This window comes from Pagrus major, chromosome 22 (assembly GCF_040436345.1).
Source record: "Pagrus major chromosome 22, Pma_NU_1.0".
Classification (NCBI taxonomy): domain Eukaryota; kingdom Metazoa; phylum Chordata; class Actinopteri; order Spariformes; family Sparidae; genus Pagrus; species Pagrus major.
Genome location: NC_133236.1, coordinates 26,469,962 through 26,483,946, shown reverse-complemented (window position 1 = coordinate 26,483,946; position 13,985 = coordinate 26,469,962). Strand labels below are relative to the sequence as shown.

At 42.5% G+C, this 13,985-nt stretch overlaps 1 protein-coding gene across 1 annotated transcript; it reads left to right on the top strand.

Annotated features, from left to right (window-relative positions):
* Positions 1 to 258: 258 nt before the first annotated feature.
* On the top strand, positions 259 to 12,810 carry opn8b (opsin 8, group member b). The gene is made up of 4 exons (XM_073492474.1): positions 259 to 328; positions 8,391 to 8,684; positions 11,885 to 12,213; positions 12,454 to 12,810. Exons 1-4 carry the CDS (start codon positions 259 to 261, stop codon positions 12,808 to 12,810), a joined length of 1,050 nt encoding a protein of 349 aa, XP_073348575.1.
* Positions 12,811 to 13,985: the final 1,175 nt, after the last annotated feature.

The window sequence follows — 13,985 nt, the reverse complement described above, 5'->3', positions numbered from 1 at the left end:
GACGCTGGACGGTAGCCCTGCCCTCATAAATGATCTCCCTGGCGACGCACATTACAAAAGCGTAAGGCTCCAGCTGGAGCAGAGGACACCAGCGCGCTGCGCCCCTGAGAGCCTCTCCGCTCCACACTTGAGTACAGATGGATCTGACACCGGAACGCGTCAGCAGCGGCGCATTTTGACTTCTCTCCATCACATGGAGTAGGGTCACTTCTTCTCCTCTCTTCTCCTTTATATCCTTCCTCTCGGTAACTCGTCACAATGGATATGTACACTTCCAGTTTATCGCCAGCGCTGGACATCGGCACAGGTTGTTACCTGTTGGTTTTAAGTAAGTAAAAAAGCCGCGCGTAGCGCTCAGAAACTTTGCATGCGTGCTTGGCTCAGTTAATTGTGAGCGGATATGAAATTGATTTCTTTCACAGGGTTTGGAGAGTTGAAAGCGCTAAATTGTGCGTTTTACATAATCCGCTTTTACGCACAAGCAGCGCGCCACCCCGTGCGTGTTGGACTTAAAATGTACTCACGAGTCTCTGCTTATGTGTGGTGTTTTCTTCCTCATCTAAAACTTTAACTGTGAAAAATGTGTCGAGTGTTTTCAGTGTGGCAGGAGAGTCATCGTTTTGCATTAATCTGCACAAATGATTGCTGGGGAAGCTGTGAGCAGGTGCATGTGGTGTGTGTGCGTGCGTGACAGAATCCTGTTCATTCGCCACAATGTTAACCATGAAATGCTTGATGAGGCATGCAGTGGTCTTGAGGTCAGATGTGTAAATCAATGGTAACAAAAAACACAAGAGTCTTCATTATGCTTGTATGGAGCTTTAAATCAGTTAAGTAGAGACATGAAAAGACACATTGAAGCCCTTCATGTGGGCTTTAAAGAAGACAAACTGGGGAGCAATTAGACCAGTGGATGATATTCTCTCTGGGCATGGTCACAGCAGGGTGTTTCATCCTTCTAATATAGACTTAAGTAACCATGCTGTAAGAAAATGAACTCTTAATACCACATGGATGGATCTCACATACATTGCAATATTCCATGCAAAACAGTAAAGCCAGCCTTAATTTTGTGCAGCTCTTCCTGCAGCTCCGACCGATCATATCTCTCTTCTATGGGGGTGCTCTCATGTCATCTACCGGTCTTGGTAATCAGCTAGGATGACAGACTGCAATCATCCAGCTGTCATCACACATGATGTCTGTCTGGAACTTTATCATAAGGAAAAGGCAGTTAATCTACCAGAGCACCGAAGGAGGATTGATAGATTAACAGAGAGTAATGAAAGATGGATGATAGCTGTAAAGTTGCAGACAAGTAAACAGTCAGGTGACCCTCGTGGCTAAAAACCCATCATGTGATAAAACCTCCCGGTGATTTCCTCTAGTGGACAAAAGGAGCTGATTGAGTGTTGGCATTCACTTCACATCTACACTTTATCCCTGCTCATTTCTCTGGTATCCACTGGGAGGAGCATGTGGCTGATTCCATCTCTGTAAATCCCTTTAAATCCAAATAAATCAGACAGTATTTGGTATTGTAAGTCAGCACTCTCGACACTAAGATTATTTGCAGGTGTTGAAGGACTCACCTGGCAGTGACCCTGTTTTTTTTTTTTTGTTTTTTTTTGGTGCAATATGACATTATATCCAAGATGGAGGAGAACAGAGTGTGCAGACAAGACGCAACAGGACAGAAGAGTTATGTGACCTTAAGACGAGACATTTTTTTATGATTTGCAGAAAAAAGCAGGAATATTATGGGACGAATTTGGTGTTTGGTGACCTTTGTGTGGTGTGTCGATTGGAAATGCATCACTGCAAGTGTGAGAAAGAGTGTCAGCAATAATGTCTTTAGAAAAAAGGAAAAAAGAGGAACTCCAAAGGCTTTCATATTCTCAATATTTCATAGTATTGACGATTACTGAGGCATAATTACATGAATTCACACTATACTACGGCTTTGCCAATGATTGCCTCTCTGTAAGGATTGCCTCATTTGTACTACAGGAAATAGGTATGGAGGATTATTGGCTTATTATGAGGTTGCTGTAAATTGAAAGTGCTGGTTGTCTTCAGCATGCTCGAGCATAATAAACTGATTGGACCTGCTCAGTGATGATGTGAATCTCGAAACAATTAGATATACTGTGAGAGAAATTCACAAGAGCTGCAGAGCAAAGTGACATGGAAGGTGGCAAAAACAAGTCATGTAATCATCTGATTTGTTGTTTGTGATGTTCAACAGCCTTGACGGTTCACATCCGGATGAAGCAAAGGGAAGGTGGGGAGGTGGGGATGCCTTCCATTCTTTTCTTCCGAAACAGCGTGAATGCACAGCACTTACTCTCCCATTAGCACTGAGTGGGGTGTCAGTAGTGACACGAATGCTCTGATTAGGTCATTAGAATGAGGCAAGATTCTTCTCAGATGCCTTGCACAATCTATCCATAATGAGGCATAGAGGTAACTAACAGTCATATAACAGGCACAAAAAGATCAGTCAATAATCACACACACAACGGTTTCATTCAAGAGGTGCTGGGGAAAAGTTATTTAAGGGATTGAATAATAAATATTAATGTGGTGGTGTTGTTGCAAACACCTATTGTATAGTTTTGTGTTGCATAATTGCAAAATGGTACTGAGAGGCGAGTGGAAAAAAGAAAAACAAATGTGGTGATCCACTACCAAAGTCTGGGAAATGTTCTTCCCTGAGTTTATGACCCAAGAACAAGGCATCACACACGTCACTTCTCCAAATCTACATTAATGTGCACAAAGCATCTTGGGAGACAATCAATTTCTTGCACATGGATGCACACTTTCCCCTTATGTGGTCATTGCATACGGCTCGACTGTTCAGACACTAAAGGAGCGACCTCGTGTTAAATTGTTGAGATAAATTGCTCCAAGAGCCTTTCCGTTTAGATCAAGACATCTCTATTTATATGTTAATTGATTTAAAAAAAATTTAAATGCATTGGTATGTATTTGTTTTTCAGAAAAGTGAGGTGAGCTTCTCAGATGTGGGCTACGTGAATCCATCTATATGTGCACAGCCACCTGTCAATCTCCCCATTCTTCTACCTCCACCCCTCCCCCTACTCTCTCCACTTGCCTCTTCTCTCTCGTAATCCCTCTCCAGTCAATATTGTGCCATTGGACCATTATTGAGCTCTGTTAGCTCTGAAGAAAGCACTCTTATCTGCCTCATTGATCTTTTTATTTATATTACAGCATAAAATGGTTATTTTACGACTGTCGGGCAGTTGCCCCTTCTTAAAACTCCTTACACCACATTTTAACCCACCCATTCACACATCACACACACAACCAAACATCATTAATGCTACATCTTTTTTACTGTGCTCTGCCTTGTATTCTGCTAACTTCAAACTAAGCGGTAACTAATCAGGTTTGCCTGGACTTACTGAGGGTCAGTGCTTCGGAAGAATGTAATAGGACGCAGGTAATGTAGCATTCACTTTAAGGGAGGGTCAAAGATGTTGAATGGGACAACCTTTTGTTTTTTACACAATCACTGCATATTACACGGGCTTGTAAAGACCTAAGTTCCTTATAGAGGAAGCGATGGTCACTTAAGGTGCCCATCGATTCGTTCCTGCTTTTGTGTAGAGGATTAGAGCATCGGGCTCAACTGAACATCCATGGATGTGATCATCACTCAGCTGGAAGTTAATTACATCTCTGGGCTTCGTGATAACACAGTGCTGCAGCTGATCCTGTGGGGATTAGAGTCAGTTTTGGGAAGATAAGAAATCTAGATGACATGATGACGGCATGGGTTGATCCAGGGGAGCGGCTGTTAAGAGCACTTCATAGACCATATTCACACGACGGCCATTTTCCTTTGACGTCCCACTCGGGGGTGGGAAGCTCAAATGTCGCACTGCTGTGATTACGACAGATTACCTACGTTTACTCGCAACCTGGAATACAGCAGCGTTGTGTTATTCCAGCATTCAGGTTTCCCAACCTGAGCGTGACGTTGGAGGAAAATGGCTGCCAAGTGAATAAGGTCTGCTTCATTCAGCTCTGCGAGTTGAGTCCGTAGACTTTAATAAATATGAATGGACAACTCCAGCTTTACAATGTTTGATGAAATTAATGCAGCAACAGAGGGAAGAGTTTGTGTCATAGATACAGGGATTGGGGGGGGACTATTACTCATCCTACCCAATAAATTGCATTGTTTTATGATGCCATAATTCGTAAGACAACTCCGCCCCAGTCGATATGCTGTTAGGTCAGGTTTTCTGGTTATTTACATGCATAAAAACTCACCAGAATCAATCTTATGCCGCATTTTCCTGGGGGAAAACTCCCAGACCCCCTGCATTATACTGGACCATGCTGTGTAAAGTAAGTGTGGCCCCTTTTGGGCCCCTGATTCAGTAAAACCCTAGGTCCACCACTGACTTTGAGAGCATGTCTCAGTGTTTGGGGTGCGGAGTTTTATCAGCTAATTAGATTTAATCACATCTAATCTGGAATGAGTTGTCAGTAAGTAGAAATGAGTCAGCTGGTTGTTGCCCTGTTTACAGTCATTTTTAAATCTTATATTATTGCCTCAACTGAAGATTTTGTTCTGTCTTCAAGAAGGGACCTGCTTAATTGTTGCACAAGATAGCATCAGAGTGTTACATGACAAATCTTCCCTGCAGAAGTAGTATCCCCCTGTACAATTTCGACTGGAAGGGTTAACAAGATAAGTCAATATGTCATCGAATGTGTAAGAGACGGGAACAAGACGGTGCTGCAGAGCCAAAGAAGCTCAGAAATAATCACCACCTCTCGAAACCCGATAGCTGAACTGGTTCAACTTCAAGCTAGACAATAAAGAGAGTGCTACAGGCTATCTGTAATGAGAAATGATAAGCCTCAAGCTGTGCAGTTTCAGTGATCAGACGCTTATGTTTCATATACTGTTCCACTCCACATCTGTTGATCTGTCAATCTATCTGTCAGAACCCAGGTTCAACGAAAAGGATTTTTTTTTTTTAGCTGTTATTCGTCTGAACACACTAAATGCAGGGAAAGTTTGTTCTCCTTCAGAGCAGCCAGGAGTTTCTTTCTCAGGATTGCTGATATTGTTAGCTACCAACCTCTCGAAAACATAGATAGAAAACATGCACAACTGACATTCCAACATTCAAACCACGCAGGTTGAAACCGTAGGTGAGCTGTAAAGGACTTGCGCTGGAGTACTCACTAACACTAGAGCATAATGTTTAGCTTCACAGAGTACAGCAGTCGCACACTTTAAGGTCGACAGGTGCGTAGGAGGAGACCGAAGGGAAAAAGACTCTTCTCCAGAGGTTTTTTGATTGGCATACGAGTTTGTCCTGTTTAGAGGTAGTTTATTTCTTTGGGAAAGGTAATATAAATGCTAAAAGTGTATGAAGGTGGGCCTCACAGACTCCTGGGGTGCACCGAACCCCAGTTGGTTTCTTTGCTTGGGAAAGGTAATATAAATGCTAGAGGTGTGGAAATGTCTCAATTCTAAAGGGCATTGCAATGCGAATGCGAGAGACTGCATCGATGCAGTGACAGAGCAGCCGATGTTGATTGTTAATTTTCTGGCCTCGGATTGAATATTGAGCTAATGTAGCTTATGTTAGGAGATATCATGGAGGGAAGCAGATATCAGCAGCGAGTAATAAAAAAAAAAACACCCCCAGTATTTGTGAAAGCAGACATCTGGACACATTTCTGATTTTTATGAGATTGCCGGGAAGCACGAACCAGACAGGATAAACGCTGCATGTAAAATCTGCCTCACAAAATTAGGAACCGTTAGCCGTTTGCACCTGAAGCGAATATCTGCAACCATAAAGAAAACAGGAAGCAGAGCTAAATTGTTTGTGATGTTTGCCACATTTAGGAAGAGTCTGTCAAAGGCTGATTTTTAAAGGGCTTTCGAAATAGAAAAGGGAATTTATATTTTTTCTCACAACACGTATTAAATGATGATAAAGTAGCAGTGTGCAGTAATGTAGAAAACCGGGGTGAGATGCTAGAGAATTGATGTGCAGAGTTGTTTCCAGGTGAGTCGTTATCGAAACAAAATAAGAGGGCAGTGGAGAGTCACATAATAAATAAAAAATGAATGGCGCAGCCTTTACTGTGTCTCAGTTCAGTCACGTTGGCAGCTTCTCCTTCAGACAGGCTGACTTTTTGAGTGGAGGTGTAAGTCCCCAGGGCCGTGCCCCACACATTACCGATTCTCTAGCTGTCCGTGGTGAAAGTGCTTATAAAATTTTAAAGATACGTCCGGGGCATTCGATTCGCTCCGTGCTGCTGTCCTCTTCTGAGACAGACACTTGGGCCAGTGTTGTCATTCTAAAAATGGGATTGATTGATCTTCTCAGATCTGGTGTGAACTGAGGTGTCTGAGGAATACAACTCTCTCTGCTCTTTGACTGTTATACAACCATAACCTTTCTGTGTTGGGTAGCTGGATGAGGTCAAGTGCTCCCACTGTGTGTGTCACAGTAGAAGTGGCCTTAACCATTTACCAGTTTCCTGTTACAAACAGCAATGAAGCACGCACCTCGTCCTGTTTTGCTGTGGTCTGTGCGGTAGACATTTATGGACGTAAAGGAATGTTTAATTTATGCATTGGAATTGTAGTTCATCTGTGATGTCTCCAAGGTCTTTGCAGTCTGCATGCTTTATGTTAGGAGGTTCAGGTGCCTGAGATTGGGATTTGGAAATGCTCCACGCTCACTGATATTATTGAATGAGAAATGGCTTTGACTGAGAGTTACCCACACTGTTTGTCTCCTCCCAGGTGGCGTGATTCTACAGGAATGCATTTGCCTTATAAAGCTGTGTGAGACGCGATGATGTTTAAACGTCCAATTTGTAAGAAAGTCGATTTTTAGAGTCTCGTTCCCAGCTTGTCAAATACCGACGCTTCGGGATGGCGACCCACAATCCCAAAGCATCAGTAATTGATGAGTCGGGCACTTTATGATATTTGATAGTTACTGTTTCATTTCCACTCTCTAAATGACAGACTGGGAAAAGGAGGAAACAACTTGTGGGGCTCTGTCCAGAGGGAAATACCGTTCACGTTGTCCTTTAGCAGTGCGAGGGCAGTGAAAGTCCATGCATCCACCAGCATTACGCACGAGTGCCGCTGCAGTATTTCTATGTTTCTGTCTCTCATTTCCCCTTGCTTCCAGTCAATACACATTCGTCGCAACTATTTTCCTCTATCTGGAAAAATGCCTTTTAAAGATTTAGATTGAGATTATCTAATCACCCCTCAGCCAATGGAAAGTCATAGTCCACAAAACATTTCCGCAGTTTTACAGAAAAACTGAGTTGCAGCAGTCTCTTAAGCAACTGAAGTAGAGCTTATGTACCTACTTCAGACAGGATTTAGCGTAGCTGCTAAAGTGAAGATTTCTGCTTTAAAAAGTGGCATCAATAATGTTTTTACAAATCAATAAGATCTCCCCAGCTGTCCCCAGATACTTCAGTTGTTTAGACACTTCACCTGACTTTCCATCAGCATGAGTGGGAGTAAATAGTGACTGCATTTTCATTTATGGGTGAATTTATCCCGTCAGGTTTTACAGAATATTTTTACATTAGGTGGCCTGGCATTGTGCCTCTCTTTTGCAGGCTGCTGGAAGGTGGGATTTCGGGTCATGAGGCAAATCTTTAACATCTGTTCTGGGGGCTTCTTCTCTATAAATCAGCTGAGTTGCAGTGAACACTTGCCCCTTCTCATGGCTTCTAGGCAACCTCAAAATGATGTGTGGTTAATGTGTATTCATTCTGTGTTTGGCTTGTGTGACTTCAGAGGGAGCGCATGCTGTTTTATTTTGGATGCATCAAGTTAATGAGCGCTCAAAACAAACAGAGGAATGGCGGGCGGGAGGGGGGGGACACTCCTTAATTTATGTTCTAAACAAGTGTACACAGTACATAGTGTCACTAGCCTGACCCGGGAACGTCAGCGACCAATCCCACGAGAAATTCACTGTTATAACTGCTCAGAAAAAACATAGAAACCTTGTTCATTTGTCCCTTGAGATTCATTTAGACCTATAGGGACAGCATTACCTGATGCAGAACAACAAAGAAAACCGTAATACAACTAAATCAGGCAGTTTGTCATTTAAACATAGAAAGCCTGTAAATGCAGACGGTTTTGTGATTGTCGCAGGGAAATTATCCAACAGTTTTCGCCACATACGGGGAAAAGAGAGACCCGTTCCGTGTGCAATCCAAAGACATCAGTTACATACGATGCATTCAGCTCTTACATGTGTGTTTACTGGTCCTATTCACATCCCTGTTTACTTAAACTACTCTTTCCCTCCTCTGTTTCCTCCTCTTGTGCGTCCCAGCTGTTCTCTCCATCGTGGGAAACCTGCTCGTCATCATCACGGCGGTCAAAAGGTCGTCGAGAATGAAGCCGCCGGAGCTGCTGTGCGTGAACCTGGCGGTGACGGACCTGGGAGCAGCTGTTACAATGTACCCCCTGGCTGTGGCCTCTGCCTGGAGCCACCGCTGGCTTGGGGGAGATATCACCTGTATATATTACGGCCTGGCGGGGTTCTTCTTCGGCGTCGCCAGCATCATGAACCTGACCGTGCTGGCCATAGTGCGCTTCACCGTGTCCCTCAATCTGCAGGCTCCGAGTGAGTAACCAGAGCTCGAAATTTAAGTTTCATGTCACCACCTTCTTTTATGACTCAGTTCAGAGTGCCGTGCCGTGCCGCTGTCAGCTCATCTCACCAGAGCACTTATACTAATGCAAGTTTAATGGCTAATGTTTGAATAACATCACCTTTCTTGGTATTTCCGCGCGCAAGTCCATCTACAGCTGCACCAAATCGGTTGAAACTGTTGTGAATCTCCACTGTGCACTTGCATCAGCGCAACAACGCGCTTGGCTATTTGATTTTTCTATCAAAAAATGCTTTAAGTAGTTGGTCTCCTCTCCTATAATGTCTGTGCTGTAGCCTTATATCTACCAGCCGGATATTAGAGCGGTATAGTGGTCTTCCCATTTTAGAAAGTACATAACAAAGTTGAATTATTCCTTTGGGTTCATGTCCCATGTGGACACTTCTTGATGAATTTATTCTGGTTCAGTTAAATTGCCGGCCAGGCTCGCTCTTTAATTTCCTGTCACGATGTTTAAAAATATCAGAACTCTCTGACGCTGAAAACCTTTCCCCTCACTGACAAACACAATGGCAGTTTTTCTGAATGGTTTGACAGCGCTGGCAGGAGATGAAGGAATTAACAGAGTGGAAAGGTTTGGGCTCTTGATTCAGCTTACCAAGAAATTGTATCAGGTGGGTGCAGCTGAGTTGAACAGTCCCATCATAGAGGGGAAAAAAGGGCCCACACACTGTTAAATTATCAGAAGAGCCATTCAGAGCCATAGGCACCCGAGCATGGGAGCAAGCAGAGCTGCTGCACTGCCACTATTATACTTGGAGGAGCAAACTAGTAGTTTTGCATCACAACCTTCTGATCATACTATTTTATACTATTACCATTTGAAAAATGACATTTCCTCTCCTGGTTTGATTAACAATTTAATAATGTGTGTATTGATTACTAAAGGTGGCTGATCCGGCTAATTATCAGCATTATTATCAGCTGTATGCAGCAAATGGTTTCCCTTCGGGTTTTTAAACCACCTTCTTTTTAATGTGCTTGATGGAGTAATTACTCCAGATGAAACTGGAGCGATAATTACTGCTGTTGCCCTTTAGCTTTTCTTTTCTTTTAAGTAAATTTCACAATTGTTTACCCAGAAAAAAAACAAGATTTTCCACATAATATGATCTCCTCTTTCTGCCGGCTGCTGTGTGTCTGCAGTGCTTTTACTAGTTTTTCACACATGATATCAGGCCAGTTGGAGGAGTTAAACCTGTGACTACGACTAAATACCATTTCCTATTTTACCCCTACCCTTTGTTTTTAATTGCCCCTTTAGAACAGAGTTACGAGGTGAACTCTTCAAGATCCTCATACATCATCAGCTGTTGTCGATGACGTTTATGTTAACAGAAACACAACGGCACAATTCCGATATTCTCACTTTAGCTGTGGTGATCTCTCTTGTGCTACTGTGGCTAATCCTGGTTCATAATGCTTTTTGCCATTGACAGTATGTGATGGAGATAAAAAAGCAATTGGGTCATCAAATAAAAAAGAGCACTGGCCACTAGCTAAACAAGATTTGGGGCACCCTAACCCGAGCGTGAAGAAACAAAACGGAGTTGTAAGGCTAAGCGGTCGGGGCAAGGGGTTCACTGGAACTGTCTCAACTGTCTGGAACTGTGAAGTTACAGTGCAGACTCAGGGAGGATAAAAAAGAGACCAGAGAGTTACAGGTCATGTAAATCACTCAGCCCAATGCTCATATAAGGGTGCATCTCGTACATTATATCTATCTTTATATAAGAGGTGGAATCAGGTGTTACGAAGCTTTGCAATTCGTCTTAATAAACTATGAAATATATGCACTATAAACACAGAGTCAACATTGTATCTGTCGCTCACTGCTCAAAGTACAGACCACAATCAATAAAAAACATTTTAGTGCTTGAAAGTGAAGGAGAAGCTTCATTGGTCATGACTGAAGGCTTTGTTATTGCAAGATTACACATATATATGCGCCCACATGCATGTGCACATGCACAAGTTATAATTGGCATGCAAGAAGAAAGAAAAGGCACAAAGCCCACAAGGACGAGGCTCCTTTCAGCAGGAGGCAAATCCTAGGAAATAAAAATCAATAAAACAATCTTTTGTGTATGTGTGGGTTTTAAGATATTGGTAAGATGAGTGTTTTGGAAAAGAGATTACTGGTGACCAGAATGTAAATATATTTTTGTATACGTATAAACATACTACAAGTTTCAACTGGTTATGAAACAGTCTCATTTAATAACCGATTCCTCAATATGGCTCACACATTGCAAATGAGATCAACAGCAAGAAGATTGGCTTTTTCTATATAGTTATAGGATTTCTTTATTCATGCATCCATTTTTAATTCATGGGAGTCTCACAGCCGGAGGAAAAATGGTGGCACGGCGCTAAAACAAAGTTAGTTTTGTGAGAACATGGTCATATTACAGTTATTCATCTTACATAGCCACAAAAAGATCGACATGTGTCTTTCACTTGCTTTCAAAGCAAATCCAGTGTTTTGCAAGTGAAAGTTCCTTGTAGCAGCTTTAATTAATAGTTCTTTCATATTTCTCTTTATATTGTCTTATTGTAATCTTCTCCATAGAGCCTTCCAGTACATTGTGCGGTTCATCATCGTGGGCTCCTTTGTTTTCTCATACTGTGACCTCCATGTTACCGTTATATTTCCTGCATGATAGAGCATACAGGAAATATAATGGTAACATGAGGATCAGGCTACTGAAGCTATTTCTAACTATGTGAGGCTTGGGTGTTGATGTAAGTCAGCCCATGTGATTGTCCTTGTTTGTTTTTGTACATGTCTAAGCTCTGCAGATATTTACTTGTGTATGTTTGTGAATGTACAGAACATCCTGTACACTGAACCAGGCAGCAGAAGGTTATTTGCTCTGCAAGTTGTGTTGAATCTGTCTTGTGACAGACAACAAATGTTCCCTTTTTTTACACTGTGTCATCTTTTAGATATGAAATGTGATTGCAATTTTTTTTTGTAATTATTATTCTAAAATGCATTTGGGGAAAAAAATCTGGAATATAAAACTCTTTTGCATAAAACACAAGCTGCTCCACATTAATGCCCTAATAATGGACCATCTGTCCATAATGTACAGCCAGGGTGCTAAGACAACATAATAAATTCATTATTATTCATTTTTTTCTGCAGATGAGAAAATCAGCATGAGGACGGTGAAGATGCTGTGCCTGTGGATCTGGTTCTACGGTCTGGTCTGGTCTCTGTTTCCCCTCCTGGGCTGGGGAAAGTACGGCCCGGAGCCCTTCGGCCTGTCCTGCTCTCTTGCCTGGGGAAATATGAAAACTGAGGGCTTCTCTTTCGTCATCTCCATGTTATCCTTCAACCTCATCATTCCTACGGCCATCATCATCGGCTGCTACTTTGGCATCGCCATCAACCTCTATTTCACCCAGAAAAGGTCGCTGAAGAACAGCAAACAAGTACCCAACATCGTCAAGCTCCATCGAAGGCTGTTGATAGTAAGTGATTGCTTTGGATGAGGAAGCTCTATTGTTATAGTAGACGGTTTGTCTTTGGGGGCTTCAACAAAAAATGATGGTCATTGTGAAATAGCATCTTGCTCAATATTGTGTACATACGGACAGGTGCTGGTAGATCGCTGGAGCTTATACCAGCGAAATTCCAGCTCATTTCCAAGACAGGTGTCTGTTTTCAGAGATCTTGGGGGGACTGACTCTATCCTCCGGTTTCTATTGCAGATTGCCGTGCTGGTCAGCTTGGGCTTCATCGGCTGCTGGGCACCATACGGCATGGTAAGCCTCTGGTCTATTCTCCAAGACAGCAGCACCATCCCACCCGAAATCAGCCTCCTGCCGTGCATGTTTGCAAAGAGCTCCACGGCATACAATCCCATGATCTACTACATCTTCAGCCAGAACTTCAAAAAGGAGGTTAAGCAACTGCGCTTGGGGTGCCAAAGGTCTAACTCCTGCCCCGTCACCAACAGCATCACCGACAACAGTATTTACATGGTTAGCAATACCATCAAGCCCAAAATTGAAGCACGGTCTTCTTTGTTGGAGATCATGAAGTCAGAGACAGTGTATTTGGGTTGAAAGACTTTTTGGGGGATGTTATGTTTTAATTGACAGCTGAAAGATGCCTCACAAAATGTTTACAAAAAAGAAACAAATGTTGTCTACGTTTACCCTGTCTAATGGATATATGTTGGATATATGTTGGTTTATTACCAGCAAATCTGAACCAAAAACCAAATGTATAATTTATTCTACTAACAAGTGTTGTCATGTACAGCCACTGGACCATCCATGTTCATTGTAAAGTTTGACATTTTGGGGAAATGAGGTTATTCGGTTCCTTGCTTGACAGTTAAATGAAAATCATGTCATGTTTGTGTAAAGTAAAGTAAAGTAAGTAAATACGAAGCTAGCCAGGAGCCTATTAGCTTATCCTAGCATTAAGTTTGTAAACAAGGAAACAGCCGGCTTTGCTCTGTCCTAAGGTAACAAAATCTGTCACAATGTGTCGTTTTCACACTTAAACATGCAATATGTAAGAATTTTGTCAAACGTAAATGAATAAAAGTTTTGACATTATGTCATGGAGTTGCTCCTGCCAGCATTCATCATGAGCCTGAAACCTCCTCCCCCTAGTCATCCAAAGCTCCTGCTAGCAGTGTAAACAACACAACACCACCACTAGCTGCACCCGCTAACTGAGCTACCTAGCTAACGGCAGCTACAGTTCGGAGCAGCATGCTGCCCTCTATTTGTTCGGAGTACAACAGGTGGCCAATTCTTACATATTGCACCTTTAAGATTTTGCACAAATTAACTAGTTAGATATAATGTGTATTCGTGCTCTTTCAAGGTGGCGGTTGGCAGATTTTTTTTTTTTACCTTTCAGATGGAGTTAGGGCGAGCAGTTCCCCCTGTTTCCAGGTTGTGTGCTAAGCCAATCAACAGACATGAGGGTCGACAAAACAGTCTCAACTCAAGGTCCAGCGCCTCACTTGTCCCGGAGCTTACGACCATATCACACAGTCCTCATTAGGAGTTACCACAGACCTTGAAACTTCGAAGTTAACACGAATGATAATTCCTACAGTTCCCTTGGCAAACTTGGCAAACTCAGCCTGCTAATGAGGACCATGCGATGCAGTTGAAGGCACTGGAATAAATGAGTAAGTGGACCTTACGTTGTGCTTGTTTTGTCAGCAACCATGGAGGACGAAGGCACAAAGAACTACGCTACCTCATGCTTTGACAAC

What these genes read in the sequence shown, in the direction of transcription:
- opn8b (XM_073492474.1), top strand. Translation starts at nt 259, where the DNA reads ATGGATATGTACACTTCCAGTTTATCGCCAGCGCTGGACATCGGCACA. An exon ending in TTGTTACCTGTTGGTTTTAA is followed by an intron (nt 329 to 8,390) that starts GTAAGTAAAAAA and finishes TGTGCGTCCCAG; the next exon opens with CTGTTCTCTCCATCGTGGGA. An exon ending in TCCATCGAAGGCTGTTGATA is followed by an intron (nt 12,214 to 12,453) that starts GTAAGTGATTGC and finishes TTTCTATTGCAG; the next exon opens with ATTGCCGTGCTGGTCAGCTT.